The following is a 23,878-nucleotide window of genomic DNA, read 5'->3' as shown; positions in this document are numbered from 1 at the left end:
GCAGCCCTTCCCACGGCGAACCTAAAACCATGGTGAACACCTGCATGGGTGAATTCACCCCACCATCTTCAGGGCAGAGCTTCCCCAGAAGGCCCTGTGGGAAAGGCCCAGCTGCAGGCCGGACGGGGGAGGCCGGCTGGGCGCTGAGGGGCAGCTGGGAGTGGGGAGAGTCAGTTGAGTGACAGCTGGAAGGGAGGCTGTGATTGGCTGGAGGAATGGTGGACAGCAGCGCTGCAGCTGAGCCAGCCAATGGGCGCCCTTGTTCTGTTGAATTCTGTTGGGCCTCTGTTGGGCTTCAGTTGTGTCTGGTGGACATTAAAGGCAGATTGCCATTTCTGCAGTAACGGGGTCTTCTTCGGACACGTAGGGAGGTCCATGCCACTTTGTTCCCCATTGCTACGGCTCCTGGGCATTCGGGAGATAAGCTGTGATTGTGTAAGTATGGCCCTCTGCACGTAGGAAGCCCAGGCCAGTGTGTCCCTTCTGATGTTTCTGAAGAGTTAGAGGTGGCAGCAGAATGTTGCAATAGTCACATGTCAGTAGCATGTCAAAAAACTGAGTCTTTAAGAGCTTGAGGTGATGTGGAGTCCCTGGGTTGATAGGAACATAGTCTCTTCTGGGAGGGGGAAAGTTAATCATCTTTCTTTTGTAGAGTTTGTCCAATGGACTTGCTACTGTTCAAGACACACCAGGTTCTGTGATCCTCATGGCCCCTTTCAGTCTTCTCTTCTATGAGAGATGGCCAGTTGCCATGAACAAAGAAATGAATGTTTTATCACTTAATTGCAAACATGTCAAGAAAAAGAATCATCAGTCATAGAGGGAAATTAAGGCAGCTGCTGGGTTTGGCATTGTCCATGCCCTGACTCCTATCTCTGCCAGATACTGCAGAATTGCCCACAGTGGTATTCTGAAAAGAGAGAACATGCAGCAGGAGAGAAGGCTCTGCAAAGTAGCAAAAGAGCAGGAACTTGGGAATGTGAAATGCATACAAAATACTTTTGTTCCCTAGTCAATGGCTAACATACTCCTGCCATGGTTTTTCCTCTGCTGCCTCTCTTACAGGAGACCCAGATAACAGTAAGGAAAATCCTAGAAATTCTTGAAATCCCCACTTTGTAGGAGTGAAGATCTCTTACCAATTTTTGCACAACTTGCTCTCTCCTGACATTTTTCTTTTTATTCTGCTGGATATCCTTTCTTCTAAGAGCAGAGAGGAAAACAATCCTGAAACTGAAAGACTCTGTTGCAGTAACTCCACCCCAAACAGCTGTTCAGCCAAAAAAAAATTTTAAAGGAGAAACAGCAGCATTGCCAGACAAGTATTGGGGTTTGATTTTCAGTGGCAGTTCCACACACAGATTAATTTGCTAATCCTTAGAGAAACTCTGGGATCTCAGTTTCCTTCTTTCCTATATAAGTTTGATTGAAATTAGCTGGTTCAGCAGGTGGCAGGGTTCCTCCACCCCACCCCTGGCTGGCATCTGTCCCCAGCACCCAGGCACGCTGCAGCCCAGGAGCAGAGGGAGCCCGTGGCGCCCTGAGGAGGGAGGCATGGCCAGGCCTCAGGGCTGGCTTGTGGTGAGCAGGAGGGTAGGGGCATGCTGCCATCCCCTTCGCCTCTTGAGGGATGCTCATGGTAGTATTCGGCCCCCCAAATGCACCTTGGCCTCCCTGGGGCAGTGATGCTTCCCTTGGACAAAAGCTGCCAGCTCGTGGGAGGTGTTTTCCGTCCATCTCAGGCCGGGAGAAACCCTGCGTCGGGCCCCAGCCTCTCGTCCCCGGGCGCACACAGGCTGCTCAGCCGTGCCCAGCAGATGCCCAGGCCTCACTGGTTCCCCAGTATCCAAGTACGTTCCAGGTGAAATCTCCAGCCTGCATTAGCCAGCACTGCCTTTCCTCCCTGGGGATACTTTGCTGTGATTGGGATGGACCGACAGCACAGAGGCCTCAGGAAGAGCACGTCCTGCCTTCTCCTGGACCTCAACAGTACATTTTTAAACAGGGAACTTCAGAAGATATATAAATTAGAGAGAAAAATGAACAGAACTTCATGTTTTCAATGCCAAGAAATTTCAAGACTTTCTGAAGGAAGGTCAAGCATTTGTGTACCTGTTGGTACAACTGATCCCTTATAGCTCTACAATGCAAGTGGTGTCTCTGATGTGACAGACCCTACCCACTGTGGAACAATGGGATACAGGAGATGCAGAAAATATTAACTAACCTTCTTAGTCTGTCAAGTAGGGGCACTAATATTAATTCTTTCACTTTGCAGGAGTATCAGAAAGAATCATTCACCAGTCTTTGCACAATGAATCATAATGTCATAGACAACAGCTGCCACAGATGTTTCTCAGACATTGGTGTGGTTCATTTCCCATCTAAACAAGCCCTTTCTGTCCCCCATTTTTCTCTGGGAAAAATGAAAGGAGAAGAAAAAGGAAGCGCAGTAAGCCATTATTTAGATCTGGGAATAATGAATCTTTATCTGGATTTTGTAACACAAATTATGTAATGAAGCAGAGAAAAGGCTTTTGAACAAATATGTTAATGAGATGGCAGCTAAGGGAGAGGTTACAGAGCTGCCAATTCTGAATCAAATTTTTAATGTGATTTTCTTTTGGATCTTTTTTCTTTTGTAGTCATTAGCCTGCACAGCATTTGAATGGGCTTTAGGGCACAAGCTATATGGGAAACACCAATTCTAGGTCAAGAAAGACTGATCAGCAACATATACTGACTGGGAAAACCCCGCTGACTCAAAATTCATAATGAGGGCTTTTATGTAGGAAGTTGTTGGGCACAGGGATTGGGCCGAAAGGACTGTTCATTCAGAGTCTTGAGAGCTTTTCCTGGAAAAATATCAGATGCTCCACTGGGAACTTAGTTGAAAGCTATTCCTGAAGCAGGACAGTGAACTGTCAGTAACTGGGAAGGACCGACTGGAGGGAAAATGGAGAGCAATGAAGGAGTGGTTTTCTCTGAATGCTGGTAATAACTCTTTCTATTTAAATTCTGTGTAAACCTTCCAGTGCATAACATTACCATACGACACCTCTTCTAGGCATCTTTTGAAGGCAAGAATCACATAGAGGTAAGTTCTGAGCTAGTTATTTTTTAAATGTGATTTTCAAAAGCCCAAGTAGAAAACATTATTTTTCTGCTACATCCTGGAATATCTCAGGGTCAGTTGTTTTAATTTTTGTTTCTCAGTGTCAAGTATGATATGACTTAAAGTCCTTGTTTAATTTTATTTTGTTAAAACTTTTGTACCTCTGGCTGTTGCATGGAGTTTGCAACATGAAAAATCTTTAAAAAGAATGTGAGGAGTTTTTGTCTCAAGAGAGAGTAGCAGTTATCTAGGTCAAATGGACTGTTTAGAACAAGCAAACTGTACTTGTGTGCTTGGGCAGCATTTGAATTAGAGGCAGAAAATATGTCTATCTGTAATTAAATGAACCAGCTTCTGCCTGTAAAGCCACCTTTTTACAGACCATTGCTATCCTTCAATAACTGGAGTAACTGGGATGATGCCTTGTAGAGAGTGAAATATATCAGAAAAGCAGCTTCTCAGGAACAAACTAAACTATAAAAAAATCAGTGTTTTACAATTTTTCTACCTGCACTGACCCTGGAAATACTACTTTCTAAGTGGGATTGTTTTTCAGTCCCTTTCTCTACAAAATAATACAGGTCAACCTTTCTTTACTAGTCTTCAGCAGTGTCCCACTTCTGACTGCAACTCTTGGCCATGGTTCACAGCATTGACTCTGGTATCTGAAGTATAAAAGATTGCAAGAGTCTGCATGTGGTTTGACAATGCTGTCAAGGTCATCTAGGCATTTACTGTCTTGAACGGTGCGGCTGTTCCTGCCACAGCTGTTCCTTACCCAGCCATAACTAGCCCAGTCCCTTGAGCTGGCTCTAGTGCTCACTGAACACTTCATTGAACCTATTCAGCTCATAAACAGCAGAAAAATGTTCTGCTTTCTTTGTCAAGTTAAATCAAATGAACCCCAGAGCCACCAGCTGAGAAACGTTGCAAAGGCCAGGGAAGGCTGGTGGCAGTGAGCCACAAGATGGGCTTGGCTCCGTTACTCAGACCCTTGATTCTTGACATGCTTCAAAATACCTGGGTTTATTAGGGCAGCAGAACACCAGATGGGAGAAATGCTATCTTGCAACCAGGAAAAGGGATTTCAAGTACAAGAGACCTGATTCAGCTCCTGGTTCCACCTCACAACACCACGCATGCCTTAGCCTCTTTGTAACTCAAAAATTTGAGTTCCTTTGAAAACTGATTTGAAACTTACTATCCAGAAGAACAAGAAGAGCACATTATTCAGCATTAGGATATCTAAGGATGCTACAGTCTCCTGCTTCTAAATGATGTCTGCAACCATCTAGTTTTACCCACTGCTTCTAAAGCACTGTTTAAAGCTATTGCCCTCTACTATGTTCAGAGCCATACTGACTAGAGGAAAGGATTCCTTTTTCTTGAGGGTGTGCAGTTGGTGCTCATTTAGCATGAGGTTAATTTCAGGCCGTGGGAGGTTTTCTTTGAGTGCCCTTTGGATCACCTAAAACTCCTTCTGGATGTTTTGCAAGTGCTTAGGCTCTCTGCAGCTCTCTTCTACCCAGCTGTCAGACCAGTTCTGTAAAGCAAGCAGCCAAAACTTTGTCTGTCCTCTCCTAGCCACAGTGAAAAGGAAGCTCATCATCAAATGATATGAAGGCCAGTTTGCAATAATTCTGCACAATAAGGGAATATTGATTCCCTTTTCTGTATTGACAAAAAAAGGGACTGAGGCATAAGTTAGCTAATTTAATTGCCCATGGAGTCCCATGTCTCATCCCCAGGTACAGCAAGCAAGTCTCCTTTCACAAGATTAGTCCATCTAAAGGTATCAACACATTTTTTGTCTTTTTCTTTATTTTCTTTTTTCTTCACTGCATCTTATTGAAACAAGAAAACAATAAATCATATTTGCACTGGTCTATCAGAGTTAATCTTAGAACAACTCCTTTAGAGTGAACTATTTGCATTTTCTTATTTAAGTGCTTCTAGTCTTTTTTTCTTCTTTTTGACTAGGAACCATTTTTTCATTGGAGACAGGCCACAGGAATTCAAGTTTTGGCCAATTCCCCACTTTCTGCTAGACTTTGCGCTGGTGTGAAGTGTGTTTCCTCTGTGTTGGTAAGTTACCCAGAGGGAATGCTCCGAAAGGTTTGAAGATTTGGAATCTGTCCAGATCCGGTTGGCTACTTTTTTTCTTAGTGGGCATTCACTGCTTTTATAAATAAAAAGTAACATTGGAGTGTCTTGTTTTGCACTTCTGTCACTCAAGTTCCTCTGGTCAGAAGAGGACAAAGAGTGCAAGCTGTAGTCAGAGCTCCCTCATTACTTGCTGTGGAATTTGAAATTCTTTATTTCTGTGAGTAACTGCTTGCTAAGACTGTAGTAAGAGACTGCAGAATCAAATTGTTGAGGTATGATTTATGCTGACTTCAATTTCAGGTGGCTGTTGCCATCCCAAAAGCAAAACATAAAATATCAACAATTTGTTTGTCCTCTGTCTAGTTGTCCCTTTCTGCCCACTCAGTCCATCAGTAGGGCTGTCCCTTTGGATTCCAAGGCTGCGCTGTAGACAGTCACTGAAGTCAACAACGTCAAAAATAACCTTTCAAGTTAACCTTCCTGGGTTATTTTTAACCCAGAACCAGAGGCACAATGCCTCTCAAAATAATAGCCAAACACAGCCATGCATGCCTGCACATGCACACATGACCTTTGTTTTGGGGAGATCCCCACTGTGGTTTTAACTCTCCGTTTCCCTGAAGGAGCTCAGTCCTTCCCCACCACGGTGTGAATGAGCGAGGGACGATCCCCCCTCGGCGTCAGCAGCAGCTCCGAAGACGCAGCTCCCGAAAGGACTGCCCCGGTCCCTGCCCGCTCTGGGAGCAGGGAGAGCGTTCTTACAGCACTCTCCCGACGGGGCCGGTAGCTGGTACACAGCCACTGAGCCGCTTTCCTCGGCACGGACGTGGCCGTGAGGGAGGGGAACGGCACCGGCGGCCGGGCCCGGCAGGCAGGGCGGGTCGGAGCGGGGCCGGGCCGCTCCGGGAGGCTCGTTCGCTGCCGGTCCTCGGCCGCGCCGCTGCCCGGGGCGGCCCCCGGCGGGGCGGGCGGGACGTGTCGCCCCCGGCCGGGTCCCTCCCGTCCCTCCCGCCCCGTACTTAAAGCGGCGGCGGCGGCGGGCGCCGCTCGCGCTCGCGCCTGACCGTGTCCCCCCACAGAGCATGGCCCCGACGTGCCTGCAGCCCCTGCTGAGGTACCGCTCCGTCGCCATCCTCTTGCTCACGCCGCTGCTGCTGCTGCCGCTGCCGTTCGCTGTGCCCACCAAGGTAAGCGCCTGCGGGGCCCCTGCGGGAACAGAGCCCGGCTCCGGGCCTGCCGTCCCCCGGGTGACCCCACTCCGCCCGGCTCCGGGCCTGCTCCCGGTGGCACCCAACCCACCGTGCCAAATAGATGCAATTCATTCTGGGCCAAGAGAAACCCATGCGTAGCTGGCCGGCATTGGGATTGTCCTGCATTATGTCGCAGCGGTTGGAGTCGGCTGAAGGGCAGGAGTGCGTCCCCCAGCTCTCTGCTGAGGGTCTGGTACTCCCAGCCTGTTCTTGGTGACATTCTCCATCCTGATGCAGTCAGCGTTGTGTTGTGTGAATTGGTCAGGATGTCAAATGCCATGCCCTCCAATTCATCCATTTTACTCCGGGGATGACAACGGCACAACTCCTTTGCGTTCAGTGGACCAGCATAAAATTGGAATAACCCAGGGAACAAGGGCTTTAATGCCTTGTAGCCTTCTTGACTAAGTGTGAAAGCTCAGTTTGCAGTATTTTAGCCTACTAGAGCTTTGGAGGCTATTCTAATGCCAAAACCAGCCTTTCTTCTGAGCAACTTGTATCACTCAGTCTGTTTTAAACTATGGGAAAATTTTATCCATGTTTGTAAACCAAATTGCCAACCCTTCTTGTTAACCTAAGTTGTACCAGCTTGGCCTTTCAGTTGAATGGTGGTGCTTTATATAATGAGGAATTCCTGGCTGTTAAGCTCTACTTAGATCAAAACTAGGAAAGATAATTTCCAAAAAAATTAAGCATATCTTCAGTTTGCCATTATTTGTAGGCATATTGTGTCATTAGTGTAACCCAAGAAATTACAATATTTCACAATGGGAAGGCAATATTTCTGTCAGTGACTGCTTTTTCATCTCTCAGCCAGGAGGCAGATCACTATGTTTTGTGTCAACTACACAGAAACACCAAAGAGACAGTCTGTAACTGTTTCCGTAAATCACAGATATATATAGGTATAAATACAAATATATATTTAATTCAGAATCTTTTGTTGTTTGAATTGGCCACAGTTGCTGGAGTTAAATTATAAGCATGGCTGTATTTTTGAACTTCACATAAATTATTTACTCTCTACTCTCTAAAACCAGCGTTTTGAATTTTATTTACTTAGAGTTGTTTATCTGTCTTTCATACTAGCAACAGATTAACCACAGTCAGTTCTACCACTGTGTTACTGCAGTACAGCATTAATTGTATCATGAGCTCAGTTTATATTTATAAAGGGAAGAGACTTCAACAGGATCTACCTGTTATCTTCTAGTCTCTGAAGAATTTGTCTTTTCAACGCTTGTGCTGTAATTAATCTGGAAACTTGAGGGAAAAATTTTCACATTACTTACAAAAGGTGTTTTCTGGATCTTAAACTTCTCAACAAAATTAATGAAAACACAGCCCTACTTACTAATATCACCTGATGTCAGTTTTTAAGTGTCACTGTGACACCATTTATTTTAGCAATAAAGTCACATTTGCTGTATTAAAATCCCATAAACACATTCCCTAAATAGGAGCAAATAGTGAACTACAGAACACCAACTTCAGCTTTCAAACCATTCACTGTTAGCTAATGAATGCCTGCTTCTCCTGACAATTTTTAGAGTACATACCACAGAAGGCTGGGATACAGAAATGCCTGATCAACAGCCCAAAAAGACAGGTTACACCAATTCTAAACTAGGGAATCCCCTTAGCAAGAGCTACCAATGTGTTTCTTATCTTTAAAAACAGTTTCTAATGCTTAAATGTGTCTTCCGTTATGTTGCAGGAGGCCAGATGTGGATATATCATCATTATCATGGCTGTGTACTGGTGCACTGAAGTGATCCCCCTGGCTGTCACTGCTCTCATGCCAGTGGTATTTTTCCCTCTGCTTGGAGTTCAGACCTCTAAAAAAGTAAGGAACTTGTGCAGTCCAGGTCTAATACAGAGAAATCCAGTGCTCTGATCCCTCATCAATATTTAGCCAGCAAGTCTCTACTAGTGTTCGGGGTTCTTATATGGGAAGATGCTGAACTACATACACATTTGTCCAGACTGTTAACACTGTGGGGCTTGAGGTGGTAGAGGGGAGGGTCTGTTTTGGACATGGATCCTGCTGGAGAGCATCCCACTAGTGCCAGCAGTTTTTGTGTTCCCAGCCACAAAGAGAAAGAGAAAGTAGAGCTGACAGTCTTCTGGGAGATCTCAAAATGCATGGGACAAACTTGTGAGAGGAGAGCTGGCATGGTGCTGGCAGGTGTGCTGTGTCCTCGCAGATCTCTGCCTGGGCTGTCTGTGATGGAGGCACAAGGCACAGGCTGTGTTCAGGTTCTGTAGCCCAGGTTCACTACTGCCCAACAAGCTGGTAAAGACAGGTTGCTGATGGTACTGAGAAAGCCCTTTTGGAGCTCAATATTTCCAGCACCTCCCATACTTTGAACCCCCAGCTGCGTTTTAGGAAACTGGTGTAATTTTGCGCAATGATGCACAAAGAGCTCCTGCACAGGCAAGTCAGCGGTTAGACAGGAGATCAAGGGTTCAGGAAACTGCAGGGAGCTCACAGGCAGCAGCTGCCTCGTGTTCCAGTGTTGGCTGGGGTCTGGTCCAGTCCATGGATTTGAGAGGGTGGTAGGCAAATTGTACTAGTGAAGCAAGTATTTTGGCCTGACTTACCTTCTCTGTCTTACAGGTGTGCTTGCAGTACCTAAATAGCACAAACATGCTCTTCTTTGGAGGGCTGATTGTTGCAATTTCTGTTGAGCAGTGGAATCTTCACAAAAGGATTGCACTGAGGGTCCTTCTGATTCTTGGGGTGAAACCTGCACTGTAAGAGTATTACATTGGTTTTTTTCTTTTTTCTTCTGTTTTTTCTTTTTTCTTGTTAGTTTAGCAAAGCCTAGGGATGATTTAACAGTCAGCAGAGAAAGGATCCTTCAAGACCCAATTTAGCTGTACTTGCACAGAGTGTCCAGAAATGAAGTCTAGCAGCAGGAGCAGTTTATTTGTACTTTATCCAAAACTAGCATCTGACTAAATTTTAAAGGCTTGCTATTGGGGACAAAATTATGACAGACTTAATTGTGCCCCGGGATTCCTTCAGTGAACGTGGCAGAGCTTTCCTAGAAGGGAGTCTGTCCCTGCTCTGTACTAGTGGCTGCACACATCCCTGCCTGGGCTTTGCTCTCCAAATTATAGTGACTACAAAGCCTAGCAGCATCTGTTCTCTTTCTTCCTCTCTCCTCTGTGTCTTTCTCTCCTTTCAGCCTGATGCTGGGATTTATGATAGTCACTGCCTTCCTGTCAATGTGGATAAGCAACACAGCCACCACGGCCATGATGGTTCCCATTGTCCAGGCTGTCCTGGATCAACTGGACAGCACAGAGCATGATGTGACCATGGCGGAACAAGCAACTGGGCAAACAAATACAGTGATTGAGCTGGAGGAAAAGAACACATCAGAATCCACTGCAGTGCCTGGTAAGGGCCTGCTCACCAATAAACTCATGCTACTGAACTTGCTATACTCAGCTCCCCACCCTAGGTGCTGTGTAACCTTTCCAAGGAAAGAGGATGGTAACCTGACTGAAATCCTGTTAATATATGACATTTAGGTTTTACAAAATAGCTTTCAATTTTGATGGCTGCCATTTTGTATGCTAATGCTAGAACCCAGACAGGTTTTTATGTCCTTTCCTTCCAGCTGGAGTCATCCTCCCAGTTTCCCTAGACTTAACCGCCTGTTTAGGAAAGTGAAGAGCATATCCTGTGGGAAATAACCATCCAAACCCTCACCATCCCACTTTCTAAATCTTGTGATTATCAGTGGGGATTCAGCTTCTAGGCCATGTAGGACTATTTGAAAAAATTATGTAAACACAATGTATTTTGGTTATAGGGTAATAAATATCTCTTTATTGACCAGATAGTATGTGGAGGTGGGGAGAAGAAAGAGGACTACTTTAAAAGCTACATGGAAGAGAGGAACTGGTGTAATTTGACTCACAGTAGACAATCTGTTCTTGTGTGTGATCTTACCCAGATGCTTGATTCCTCAAGGTCCTCTGCCACTGATGTGGTTCTACAATAGGTTTCACTTCATTTTAAATATGTGCACAAACTCAGACTCTCTCATTTCAGTGCTCTGCTGTGCTGTTACACAGGGCTATATTATTAAATATGATGATCAGATTCCAAGTGTAGTGAAGATAATAAGAGTGTGCAAAAAAATACCCTTTGATATTGTTGAGTTGGTTGCAATTGCCATAAATTCTTTGTCCTGCTTCATTAGTCCAGTCAGACTCCAAGATTAGAGTGTTAACCTCAGAGAACAATGGACACAGCAGTAAAGTTTCGTGGTTATTGTAAATTGACATAATGCCAAGCAAGGATTTGGGTTTCAAAGGTTTTTTTTTTTTTTTCCTTGCCTGTATTCACATCTGTTAAAGCTGGTTGGGTTCTCACTGTGGAATTGGAATGGTTTCAGTGACTACAATATTTGGCTGGTGGTAAGCCTCTCTGTGAAACAAGACATTACTGAAGAGGAGTGGCATTGATGTGGGCAACAGCATCCTTGGATCATGTAAACCGAGTCTGTCAGCCTCTTTCTTCTGCTCCTCATGAACATTAGTCTGAAGTGTTTAGGGAGATATCTGTGGGTTTTTTAATTAAAATAAATGGCACAACAAACTGGAAGCACTAAGCCTACAGACCCTATCCTGAGCTCTCTGCCTTTTCAACTTTACCCGAGGCAAATAATTTTCTTTCTGTCTAGATGTAAGCAATGAACAAGTCACTGATGTCCCCAGATCTTCTGAGGAAAAGAAAAGGAGGAAGCTTGTATGCAAGGGAATGACACTTTGTGTATGCTATGCTGCCAGCATTGGAGGAACTGCAACACTTACTGGAACAGGACCAAATGTGGTACTGAAAGGCCAGATGAATCAGTAAGTAATTTTTGCTGCTTCTTTTAGTTACACTGTCATACTGTTTGTGTGACCAGTCAGTCTTAGATGACAATTTCTGTTGTGAACTTCAAGCGATTAGTTGAGGAACTGACACTGAGAAATGTGTATGAAGTATTGGGCCTAATTTTTTTTTGCTTCAGCATCTTTTAATAGGAAGCTAAGGATGGAATTAAGGTCTTCTGAAAAAATTGGAAATACTTGTTGGCAATCAGCATGCAAGTGGTTGATTATGAGATATTGGTTCTTCTGTGTCCTCTTTTTCAACTGAAATGCAGCACATCCAGAAGAGGAACTGCAGTAAAGAGCACCAGAAGAATGTAGATTAACTCTACTCATAAGCACACTGAAGAGAGCTAGAAGGAACTTGGCCCCTCGTGTAACACTGTTCCTCCATGCTGTGGCTGTGGAAACTGCAGTTGTGTTGTTCTGTCATTGCTAAACTGAGGTTGGGAACTGATCTACATAGAACCCAGTCTGCAGTAGAAATTTTTCCAACATTACTTCCTTGTGTTGCAAGTACTCAGCCTTAGCTGCTACATTATCTCTTGGTTTTAACACCCATCTGGAAGTTTGCTATTGATATTTTTCCTCCAATCATTATTGGCAAGCACAGAGAATAACAAAAAATTGCCTTTATTAAAACACTGTCTTCATTCTTTCAAGCCAACTAGCAACTTTTTCATCTGTTGAAGGCAGCAGAAGTATAGGTATTAATTTCAGGGAAGACATTTCTTGCTCTCTTACTAGAATGAGTTGGGAGGAAGAAAAAAATATCCTTTCTTGGGATAAATGAACAGGAATGTTAGAAGTGGAAGGTGTCTAGAATGAATGAGAGATCTTTCAGCCACACTTGTCTGACTGAGACCTAAAGTATCAACATAAGCTCCTACATGCATCAAATCAAAACACAGCGGAAGCTGACAATCGTTTAAGTTCTGCTCTGAAATCAGGCTGCCTTCTACCATGGCTTAAATTAGGCTGTGGAGGTTACCTATGATTGCTTGTAATGGTTGTCCTAGATTTACATGCATAATTGTCACTAGCACATATTAAAGGGAGACTAGATTGCTAAATGTTTTGACATTCATACAGAAAATAATTTCTTTACAGGTTATACCCTGACAGTAATGATATTGTGGACTTTGCTTCCTGGTTTGGATTTGCATTCCCAAACATGGTCCTGATGTTGGTGCTAGCTTGGCTTTGGTTACAGTGCTCCTTCATGGGACTTAAGTGAGTATTTATCTACATGATATTGTGTAAACCCCTCAGTAAGTTAGTGCAGATCAGCTTACTGAGACATCTAGCTAAAACAAATGCAGTGACAAGTTATTAATTTTGTAGCAGACAGCAGATCCATTTCACAAAAATTTTGAGGTCTGGAAGCCTTTTGTGTTCATGGGAGGTATATTAAGGCAAAAGCCATATACATTCTTAATCTTCAGACAGAATTGCCTTTTTATTTTTCAATCTTTCGCCTGTGAATTTCAGCCCCAGGAGAGCTGGCATAGCTGGTTTGCAGCCATTGATTCAAACCTGACTTTTTCATCCTGGGTTACACCAAATTGCCATCCTTTGATAGACCACATTCTTATGTGAGAGCTGGTGTGTCCCCACAAAATACTTTGGCACTGTTGTGATTTCTTTATTTATGGCCTCTGTTGTGGTCTGTGTCTGTCCCCAAGAGGGGCAGCTGCAGAGTGATAAGGATGTTAGATCCCTCTAATACATTCATACTTACAGTATTTTTTTTCTCCATTTTTTTCAAAGCTTAAAAAAAAACTGGGGCTTTGGGACAGAGAAAACTGCCAAAGAAAAAGCTGCATACAGTGTGCTGAGGGCAGAAATGAAGAAGTTAGGCCCTATGTCTTATGCTGAATTGAATGTCCTCCTTTTGTTTGTATTGCTGGTGGTCTTGTGGTTTTCCAGAAACCCAGGCTTTATAAAAGGCTGGGCTTCCATACTCTTCAAAGGAGGAGAAAAGTAAGTATTTAAGTTTTTTTTCCATCTTTTACCCACTTGGTTATTAATCAGATTCCCTTGCTTATACATTCCATTTTGAATGTGGGGTCATTAATTCCAACTTTACCTGACTTCACATGTTTGCTGGGGTTGATCCAATGGCTTGTACATGACACTACCAATCATCTGTGATTTGACAGTTTGTGCTGCAGTGAAAAGGTTGGAGACTGAGACATGGAGCAAGCTGAACTTTCTAAAAGAAGAGAAAATTCTGTAATGTTTGTCTCAGTCACACTGACATACACCTTGGTATTTTGTTTGTATGAGCTCCAATCAGTTGCAGTGACATTTGAATATTTGGTAATATCACCTTTAACCGATACCTTAGAACTCACTGGAAATTTGATTTTGTGCTTTGAATGGCTTCTTTGCATTGTGTTCATGCATGGCATGTTAGGAATATAGAATACATATTGGGACTATCATTCAGGCCATTTCTTTAGATGTCTGTCTTTGAGATACAACTGTTGAATCTTGGCTTCAGCACAGAGAAAGAACCCTGCTCCAGGAGGGATGAGTTGTCATCCAGGACTCTATTTATTAATGTGTATTGTAGCTTGTTTCTTTTATTGTTGTGTTTAAATTATGGCAGGTCTGAGAGACATCAGACATGAGCTAATGACCCATTTTGCTCAAGCCCCAAATGGGATGGCAAAGATCAGTGACTAGAATGCTGGAAGGCAGCCCTTTTCTAGGAGAAAGGTGTCCATTTTCCAACCTGTATTCTCTTTTCTTCATTAGGTATATCACTGATTCTGTTCCTGCTATGTTTATTGCCCTGTTACTGTTTATCCTTCCTGCTCATAAGCCCCAATGCACAGCCTGGAATCCAAGCATGTCTGACCCTGAACAGACTGAAAAAGGTATTTAAAGGAGGGACTGTAGTACTGTGAAACATCGAACCCATTCAGCTAGCAAGGCAGAAACATGCACTGGATTTGCATGCAGACCTATAGAGCATCTCACCTACCTCCCTTGTTGGGCAGGGCTGGGGCACAGTCCATGTCCATGTGTGTTACCCTCACTCTGTGCAGATTTCTCAGTACTGGGCATCTGCCCACTGGTATCTTACAGAACAGAAGACAAAGTGTCTTTGCTCTCCTAAAACATGTTCTACTTTTTATTTCTCACTTCAGATAAGAAAAAGTCATTTTTACCAGCCCCGCTGCTAGACTGGAATGTGGTTCAAAGGAAGATGCCTTGGAGCATTGTGCTGCTGCTGGGAGGAGGTTTTGCTTTGGCTGATGCAAGCGCAGTATGTCCTGACATCTGTTTTTCTCTGACTCAAAGGCAAACTTCTCTGGTTTGTTATCTAGTCCTGTATTACTGGGCATGCACCCAAAGCCAAACCCAGTAGCAAAGTTCAGATCTGAAGGGAGATCTAAATTAGCAAAAACCAAGGAGAGGTGAATGCTTGTGAGTCTTCTTCAGGAATTTTTGTTCTCTAAAGTTTCTTTAATTTATCTTACCTTTTGGAGACTCCTGAATAGGTTGGGATCTTCGCTGTCTGGACAGTCCAGAAAAGTATCCTTTCTTATTTCTGTAATCATCCCAATCCCAGCCCTGGCTAGAAACATAGAAGTATAGATAGCACTTGTCAGATTTTCAGAACCATTTGAGGTTTGTTTGAGGGTTATATATCTTCAGACTTAAAGCAAAACCACTACTGAAGTGGTCAGAAAGAAAATCCTGGGTTGATGCTGTGTTCATAAATTCACAGAAAAGACAGCTAAATTCCCAAAACAGGAAGGAATCTTGAAGTGAACCATATTGTTTCTTTCATCACTGCTAAGATGCATCTAAATCAAAGCAAGCATTAGCTATCAGTAGTGCGATATTTTGGGGAAAGTCATGTTCACATCTAAGTTTTGTGGCTAATTAGGTTTAAACCATGGGGCAAGTTAAAGCTTTGGCCCCGACATTCATCTACATACAACACACATAGATTATTAAAGCTCCAGAGCATTAAAAACTATCAAGTCAGAGATTTTGTGACCTGTTTGTATCAACTGCTGCATATGTTCCTACAATGGAGCATTCATACAGAATGATAACCTTCAGAAACCTTAGAAAAATTTGCTAAGAAGCTTCTGGGCCAGACATTAAGTATTTGCAATGATCTCAGAAAAATTTTCTTGTTCAGCAAGAAAACCATAATTTTGTAACCTGTGTGTGAGCAAGTATTTGGCTTCCAGAAGAATCAGAAAAGTGGGATTCAGTGTTATGTCTAGTTGGTGAGGAATTTTTTTTTTTTTTTTTAGTTTTTGTGACAGATAATTGTACTTTTCTGGATGGTGTTTGTATAATTCAGGACACCTTTAGTATTATTTGTCAGGAATGTTGCCCATAACATGGCTTCTCTGTTTGTGAGTCAGGGGTTCTAAACCTCACTGAAACCCACTTTCTTTCTTGCAGAACTCTGGGCTCTCATCTTGGATGGGTCGTCAGATGGCTCCACTGGGATCTATCCCACCATGGGCCATTGCATCAGTGATCTCCATTATTACAGCTGTCTTCACTGAATGCACCAGTAACGTGGCCACAGCTACCCTCTTCCTGCCTGTCTTTTCATCCTTGGTAAGACTGCTTCTGTGCTGTTACCCTGTCAGCTGGAGGATCAGAGTTAAACTGGGTGGGAAAGCAATATTATAATTATTGTCTTGGGTGTTGCTCCAGTGTACTGAAAAGGAAGCCAGGTCATGCCTTCTGTAAGGTGTGTGCCTTGGCCCTGGAGAGGGTGAAGTGACAGTCACTTTTTCAATACAGTTCAGCAAACATCAGTTACTTCTGGTCATTTTGAACCATCAACTTGGAACTGGAAAAACACACACACACAAAACCCAAACCAAAACAAAATCCAGGTGGTAGGCCTGATTATTAGGAATGTGTAATTTCTCATAGGAACCCAGAACAATTCTAAAACTGGATGGAAGGAAAACCTGATAAGTTTTGCTGCCTTTTCTGAGCAGAATCAAAACTGTGGCATAAAGAGAAAAATAGGTTACTTTGTTCTTTAATTAGAAAAGGATAAACACTTTATTCTAGAATATTTCCTCAAAGCAAAGTTACCCCAATCAAGATACTGAGCTATTAATGACTTAAATTGGCACTTAAGTTTTGAGTGCCACAGAGTTTATGTAAAGTCTAAGAGTGTCACTCCACATGCCTAGTAATTATAATTCCCATTCCTGGGAAAAGGGTGGTCCAAGGTCAAAGAAAAGATTGTTGGATATATTTGACCAGAAATCTAAATTATACCATAGAGCTAAACAAAGAACATGAAAGAATCAAGCCTTGTTTTAAGTATCATTGGACAGGAAACAACAGCAAGTTATTTTTAAGCATTTGTGGATTTCAGAATAAAATGTTTGTGAATTATTTTGGTGATGTAATACAAAGAAACAAAATAAGTCTTTGTATCTCATTGGTCTGGGGTAGATTGATCCTTTATGCTTTCCTTTTCAAACACCTCTAGAGTGATGTTCTCTCCATTTCATTGCAGGCTGAATCTATCAGGGTCCACCCTTTGTATGTTATGCTGCCTGGTACTCTCAGTGCTTCATTTGCCTTCATGCTACCTGTTGCAACACCACCAAATGCAATAGTGTTTTCTTATGGCCACATCCATGTTTTGGATATGGTAAGATAATTGCCTTCTCTTTTTATCTGAAATTCTCCATTGCTTTCTTCCTGAAATATGGTGAGAGTTTAATTTTCTTTGCAGAGTATTTCCAAAGTACCAGGAATCTCTTATGGGCTGCAACTGCAACTCCATGCCACTCTCTTCTGCAGCATTAATACTGTGATAAAGACTTGCATCTCTGAAGTAACAGTACTTCTCTCATGAGCTTTGGCAGACATACAGATTGGCCCAAGTGAAATGAAAAACTGACAAGTCATAAGTCTCTGAAACCTGAAGGGTTAAAGTCCAGGCATGCCCTGCAGTGTTCTGGGGCTTTGGCGAGTGTCTAAAGCCTTGTCTCCGCTGGAGCTGAAAGCAGAAGGTAGCAATCAGTAGCCCTTGGCTCTGGTCCTCTGATTTTCTGCCAGACCACACAGGGCAGATTCTGGGCAGAACACACAAACATTACTGGTTTTCTAACTGGGTACTTGAGGAGGACATAAGCTGTTCTCTAACTAATAAGAATGACATGTTACACATGCTTTAAAGCTCCTCAACTGGTTATATACATAGCAAAGTGCTCAAAGACTTTGCACAGTGTGTTCCCTGGTGTCTCCACCTAATCAAGGGCAGAAGGCAGTGGATACAGTGGCTATTTCTGTGATTTATTTCACTGTCTTGTGTACAAGTAGGTCTTGCTGCAGTTTGCTGTGCTGGTGTTTGGGTGTTGCTGGTTTGGACTTGCTGTGCTGGTGTGTGTTTATTGTTCTTGGTTTGGATTTTTTTCCTCACAGGTTAAAGCTGGAATAGTGATGAACATCATTGGAGTCTGCTGTGTCACACTGGCCATCAACACATGGGGAAGACCTATGTTTCAGCTGGACATATTCCCAGCCTGGGCAAACAGCACAAGTCACAGTGAGCTGTGAAGAATTCGTGTGTTGAACAAGGAAAGTACCCTCAGTACTCCCTATTGCCTAAAGTCCTGTATAAAGTCTCATCACCACTTCAGATCCAGTGTTGGGTTTTGCTGCCTTCCAGCAGTCACACATCAGTTCAAGTTTGAACCAACCCAATCTTACTCCAGTTGTGCTGGAGCCAAAAGTGTTTGCAATTATACAACCTCTGTGTCAGAATCATAAGTATGTTTGAGTGATCCATTGTACCTCCAATCAAGGTCAAGGATTAGATTTATCAAACTTTCAATAAAGAGAGGGGAGGCTGTTGTATCAAATGGTTTGAACTATTATATCACTGGTATGTACTTGTAAATCCTTAGCAGTGAATATTGCACTGAGGCAGGGGCTGAACATTCCTTACCTGTTCCTTATAAGTCAGCAACTGTACACACAAATCCCTGTTGTCACTTGTCTAGTGAAGAAGGGGTACGTGATGTTATGCTGTGTTATGTTTTAGTTGTGCCTCAACCATGTGGTGAGATCCTTCTAAGTCAACATCCAACACACTTTCTCTTGCCTTGTTTTCACTCCCAAATCTCACTGCATTTAGACACCTTTATTGAGGGTTGAGATAATGTAATTCCATGATGGTCATGATTCAGCTGATATCTTGGACAACAATGCACTAAGGTTGGCTCTGTGTTTCTTGCACTGTGGCAGAGGGCAGGGAGCCTTTCCCTCAGTCACAGGTGTGATTTCACATGCTAACTAGTGTTTTCCTAGTGCCAGCCTGGAGATGACCAGTGGCCCTTGGGACTTCACATCTATTGTAGAAGTTCCTGAATTAGCCCCTGATGTGCCTTATTAATTAACTCTGGAATTTTTGAGTGAAGTCAAGACATGAGGAAGGCTCTAACTGATGACCTGGGAAAAATGTAGGGGCCCAGATTTTAGTGCTTGTGCACTTATCTTGGCTGACAGCAGTGGGAGTTGTCCTGTGTACTTTGGAATTCATGTATTGTGAGAAAAGTAGTTTGTAACCTAATTTGCCATTTCTGTTGCAGAAGTAGTCTACAGAATGATTGGTGTTGGGCTGGGTGTATTTTGTCAGTGGTACATGGATACTTTTTCTTCAGCCCTGGCAATGGAGGTGGGTGGGAGGTAAAGTAGTGTCTTACAGTGGAAAGATCTGTGGGTGTGACCTGGGATTTGCTTCCAGACTTGACATGTATCCCCGTGCAAGTCAGTTCACCTCTTTGTGCTTATTTCCCCTTCTAAAGATGTTATGGAACCTATCTACCTCGCCAAGGTGTTGTGAGGACATTAGGGTAAAATTCTGCAGCCATAGTGATTTCCCACCTCATGATAATGGGTGCAAGGTGTTAGGTTGTAGAATTATAGAATTCTGTGTAGAAGATCTGGCATATAGCATAGTATTGTGTTTAGGATATTCAGTAGTTTTATTATTAATGTGAATTTTCTTTATGGAACTGGAAAAACACATTTTTATTTTTATCTAGAAGTGAGGGAAATATTTATCCACAAAATGACCAGGTGCTTTTTTGAGCAGAAAACTGCTTTAAGAATTTATTTCTGTGCCTTTATCTTTTATGCTCTTTCATGGTGGTAAGCACCATAAAGTGTCCACTGAATGTTGTTCCCAAGAGCCACCAATGGCTCCCTGTCTTCCCAGCTGGCTGCATGTGGTGCAGCCTCACACTTCTTCCAGGGAATGGTGGAGCATGTGGATAAAGACACTTCCACTGGCAGAGTCTAAGGAAGAGGCCAGTTCTAGTGCCAAGAATTGGCAGATGAGATACTGCTCACAGATATTTGTCATCACCTGAAACTTATGACAGTATTTTTTTGAAGAAAGTGAAACCAGGAACAGTTGAGCACGTTCTGTCCTTTGGCAGTCACCACTTAATGCTGATTTGCATCTCTAGATATCTAAATGCATTTGAGAAAGGGACTTTCTCTGCTTTCTGATGGACTTCACAGTGTGAGAAAATGTTACTTTTGCCACATGCAATGGTGTTTGCTCTGCTCTGTCTGACAAGTAAGATACAGGGGAGCTTGCATGGGTAGATGATACTGAGCTTGGCTATCTCAGTTCATGCAGACTGAAACTCCTCTAAAACCAGTTCCAGCTAAAAGCTGTAGGACAGACACTTCACTGTCCTGTTTGCAGGAAAGAATCTTCTGAAAGTTTCTTGAAGGGGAGAGATTGCCCTTACCTCAGCTAGTGAAGAGCTTCACTCTGTTGCTGGACAAGAAGGAAGCAAATGCTATTTTCATCAATAGTCACACAGGGTGATTCATGGTCAGGAGTGCTGCGCCAGGGAAGTGTGCATGTGGGGTAATAAAGAGTGTTGATTTTATTGTAACTGTGAACTATTGGATGTGTCACCTCTCTGTACCCTTAATAGCAGTTTCTTTTTGAGACACTTTTATGGCATCCTGTGATTGATTCATATTTAATTTAAATGGGTGGGTTGCATAATTATAGCCTGGCAAATGAAACTTTCTAGAACTGTCTCCACTCCTGTGTAACACAGTGGACCACTTGTTTCTGCATTAGTTTCCACTGTAGCACAGTGGTGCCCCAGTAAGATCCAGGAAGGTAGACGCAGTAGTGAATAATGCAAAGCAGAGATTTGGACACCACTTTGAAGTGTCTTCAGACCTGAATATGAGTGGCTTCTCTTCTTTCATCAGCTAAGTCACCATTCAAGTTTGCATCTCTGAAGATGTTTAGGTGGGACCAAATCAGGTGGCATACCCTACACGCTGTCTCATTCATTTGAGAGTAAAGAATTGTAAGACTCTAAGAAACACAACCAGTTTTTAAGAATTAATGTTGTATAAACTTTCCAGTATAACAGGCACAAATGGGCTTTTCTTCAGCAGAAAGCATGGATGGTGTCCTGTTCCAGTGCCCTGAGTAAATACACATTACTTGCAGTGGACAGTGCAAGAACGATTGCTTTGTGACTAGATCTGGTTTACAGCTCCTTCAGCTGCAGGACAAGTATCATAGACATTTATCAGACATAGCAATTGTTTTGTTGCTGATCAAAGAAATATTGTTTTAGATGCAGAAGTTGTGACAGTCCTAAGGTGGTGGCATAAAAGAATCCATTTGCCCTCCACTTTCAAACACACACCCCCCGCACCCACAAAAACCTTGGGAGGATCCTCAGTGTGGGCTTTGTCAGCCCAGCTCAGGATGAGTTATTCAGCCACCCTGAGTGAGCAAACAGTTCCCATTTTACCATAGGAGGGCAGAGCGTGATTCCTTGTGGTCAGTGAGTCTGTCAGCTGGCCAGCTGGCAGTGCTGCTTCTAAGGAGCTAAATTAATGCTTTCTTATTTTCTGCCCACTTTCTATGTATCCTTGGCTTTTCCTTTCTTCTCTCAAAATACCACTTTACCAAAATATCAAGTTGCTAATGCTGTTTCTGCAAATATTGAGTGTCCCAAACCTGCAGCATTGTGATCTGGGCTGCTGTTGCACAGGGTTCCTGCTTGGTCATGTGCCACTGTGCAAACCTCTTCCCACAGTGCTTGGGAATGGTCTCACAACTGTGAATGAGTTCATGAACTACCAAACTACAAGAAAACATACAAAGGGAGAACAAAGGTATTTCCTGCCCATGTGTTGAACATCTAGATCTGTGAAATAGAGAATAAAAACCTTTCAGCATTCTCTACACGATCAGAAGTCCCCAGTCTGAACAGTGGTTCAGAGTTGTTGGTGTCATCCACTGAGTTCAGAGCAGCAAGTAGTGCATTCCAGCTGAGTTCTGCTCTCTCTTGAACTCAGTGTTTGGCTTATTCAACCTTTGTTTTCCAGCTCAGGTGTGTTGCCACTTGAAATAGCAATAACGTGGTTGTAGCCAAACCCAACATCTGCTGACAAAGTTGGAATTGGACAGTTGGTGAAAATCGGCCCAGAAAAAGAAATAAATCATTCAATCAGTCCTAGCCAAAATGCAGTAGTGGTTCCTTAACATACCACCTCTTCCTTTTTAGTAGTGACATATTGTATACATTTTTACATACTTCACATCTTTGTTTTCCCCCAAGTGTCTGTGCTAAATATGTGAAGAGGTGGGTGGCAATGAATCCTGAGCCCTTGGATCAAGTGACAGAGTTTTCACAATGTTTTCCAGTGTGGGTGAATAAATATGTGACTTTAGACAAGTCTGATCAATCTCTTTGTGCCACTGAGAGGTTTTCAACACTTCTATGCCTTGCACCACAAGGCCACCAGTCTGCTGCAAGACTTAGGCTCAGCATTTGTCTGCGTGGTTTAATGGCAGGGTGCTGATTCTCCTCTGCCCAGAAGAGCCATCCCAGTGGCAGCTCCTCAGTGTCAGATCAGACCTTCCTTCCCCTTTGTGTATCTTTGCTTGCCATGCACTGCAGACTGCCTCTGCTTGGCACAGAAACCCACAGCCCTCACCTTTGGGAGCACACAGTAAAGGCAGGCATGCCATGCTGCCCTGAGGTGATTTGGGACTGCTTAATATAACGTTTGGTAGTTCTTTAAAAATAGAGCTGACTATACTGAAGCTATTTTTGCCCATTTAGGTTTTTCTAGAGCACTTAGTCAATAGTTGCCCATTTATTATGGTGTAAATGTAGATTTACATTTACTGTAGATTCTGGCCATAAGGAAGAGACTGTTTCTTCTGTAAGAGAAGAGATGTTATCCTTCCCCAGTTTACTTCAGTGCTTTATTTACCCACACAAAATTATTTCCCAGTCTTATTTGGCACATGGCACTTCAGTGAGTTTTCATAAGCTGTTTCAGGCCAGAGTGTGAGCCTCATTAAAATGTTCATAAAACTTTTTTTTTAATAGACAAACCATTTTCTTGAAAGAACTGAACGTTCCAGATACTAAATCTAATTTATTGTCATTTTCTTTGTGAGATATTCTTGAGAACAATAACTTGTGTTGGGTCTTAGCAAATGTTTTAGAAAGCCAGCTGAAGATCAAATTTCCACCAGAATCAAAGTTAACACAACCTTTCAATTAAAGAATTATTATTCTGCAGGAAATTTCTATTTTACTTCAATATTTTGCCTTGGCTATATGGTCAGAAATCAGAAACATAGGAATGTATATTGCTCCTGGCAAATGGCTGACTTCAAATTCACCTGCTGTCCAGGTGTCCTAATAGAAGCCCTCAGATATTTTTAACCAACTTATTAATGAAAAACATAAAATGCTTTCTGACACATGACATTTAATCTTGAATATATCTTTGAATTCTAGTGTTTGTCTGAAGCTGGAGGAGTACCAGAGTTACAGAAGTACATGTGCCAGTGCCTGCAATACACCAGTCTCTTTACACTATTTCATCCAATTTGCAGCTCGCTTGAATGGTATTTGGCATCTGTGGAAGAAGTGGTTCCACCATGACTGTTACTGCCTGCCTTCTGAAATGCACATTACCTGCCAGTTTCTTGACCTCAAAAAAGAGAACTTCGTGAAGAGTTAAGCCTTTAATTATATGTGTTCTGACAATTGTTTTAGTCACTGAAAACTGTGATTTTGTTTCTATTGAATTACAATTATAGCATTGGAGTAAAAAAATTGCAGACTTTGTGCTGGCTTGTTATATATATAACATAATGCATACTCTGCTCTCTGTTATTTAACCATATTGGAAGCAGGATGCTCTCCAGTCTACAGGAGCTGTCTTGCATTCTGTGGGTAAAATCCTGTCAAATGTCCATGTTAGTATCAGTTTGCATTCTGTCCCAAAGCAGTGGGTAAATGGGGGTGAACAGGAGGGGATGTCTTGGGTTTCATGCACTGGTGTGACACACGTCCCTGTTTCATCTCACCTGATCAGTTTTCAGTGATGAAATTGCTGGACCTTTTTTATCTCTGGAGCAAATGCACTGCACTGTGGTGTCACAGAGGAATCTTTTGCAGCATTACTTCCTCAGTGT

The 23,878-nt window shown here is 42.9% G+C and overlaps 1 protein-coding gene across 1 annotated transcript; it reads left to right on the top strand.

Annotated features, from left to right (window-relative positions):
• The first annotated feature begins 6,281 nt into the window (after positions 1-6,281).
• Positions 6,282-19,800, top strand: SLC13A5 (solute carrier family 13 member 5). Its single transcript, XM_041482411.1, has 12 exons — positions 6,282-6,408; positions 8,189-8,317; positions 9,092-9,228; positions 9,666-9,880; positions 11,175-11,346; positions 12,478-12,600; positions 13,138-13,350; positions 14,131-14,252; positions 14,526-14,644; positions 15,805-15,966; positions 16,892-17,029; positions 17,806-19,800. Exons 1-12 carry the CDS (start codon positions 6,304-6,306, stop codon positions 17,938-17,940), a joined length of 1,770 nt encoding a protein of 589 aa, XP_041338345.1. The 5' UTR covers positions 6,282-6,303; the 3' UTR covers positions 17,941-19,800.
• The last annotated feature ends 4,078 nt before the right edge of the window (positions 19,801-23,878 follow it).

This window comes from Pyrgilauda ruficollis, unplaced genomic scaffold (genome assembly GCF_017590135.1).
Source record: "Pyrgilauda ruficollis isolate IOZ18807 unplaced genomic scaffold, ASM1759013v1 scaffold59, whole genome shotgun sequence".
Lineage (NCBI taxonomy): Eukaryota > Metazoa > Chordata > Aves > Passeriformes > Passeridae > Pyrgilauda > Pyrgilauda ruficollis.
Note: the sequence above shows the minus strand (reverse complement) of the source record. Positions and strands in the feature narration are given on the sequence as shown.

Coding starts and splice junctions, on each gene's coding strand:
- SLC13A5 (XM_041482411.1), top strand. CDS start 6,304: ATGGCCCCGACGTGCCTGCAGCCCCTGCTGAGGTACCGCTCCGTCGCC. Junction 12,601..13,137: donor TGCTCCTTCATGGGACTTAA/GTGAGTATTTAT, acceptor TTTTTTTCAAAG/CTTAAAAAAAAACTGGGGCT. Junction 14,253..14,525: donor CCCTGAACAGACTGAAAAAG/GTATTTAAAGGA, acceptor TTCTCACTTCAG/ATAAGAAAAAGTCATTTTTA.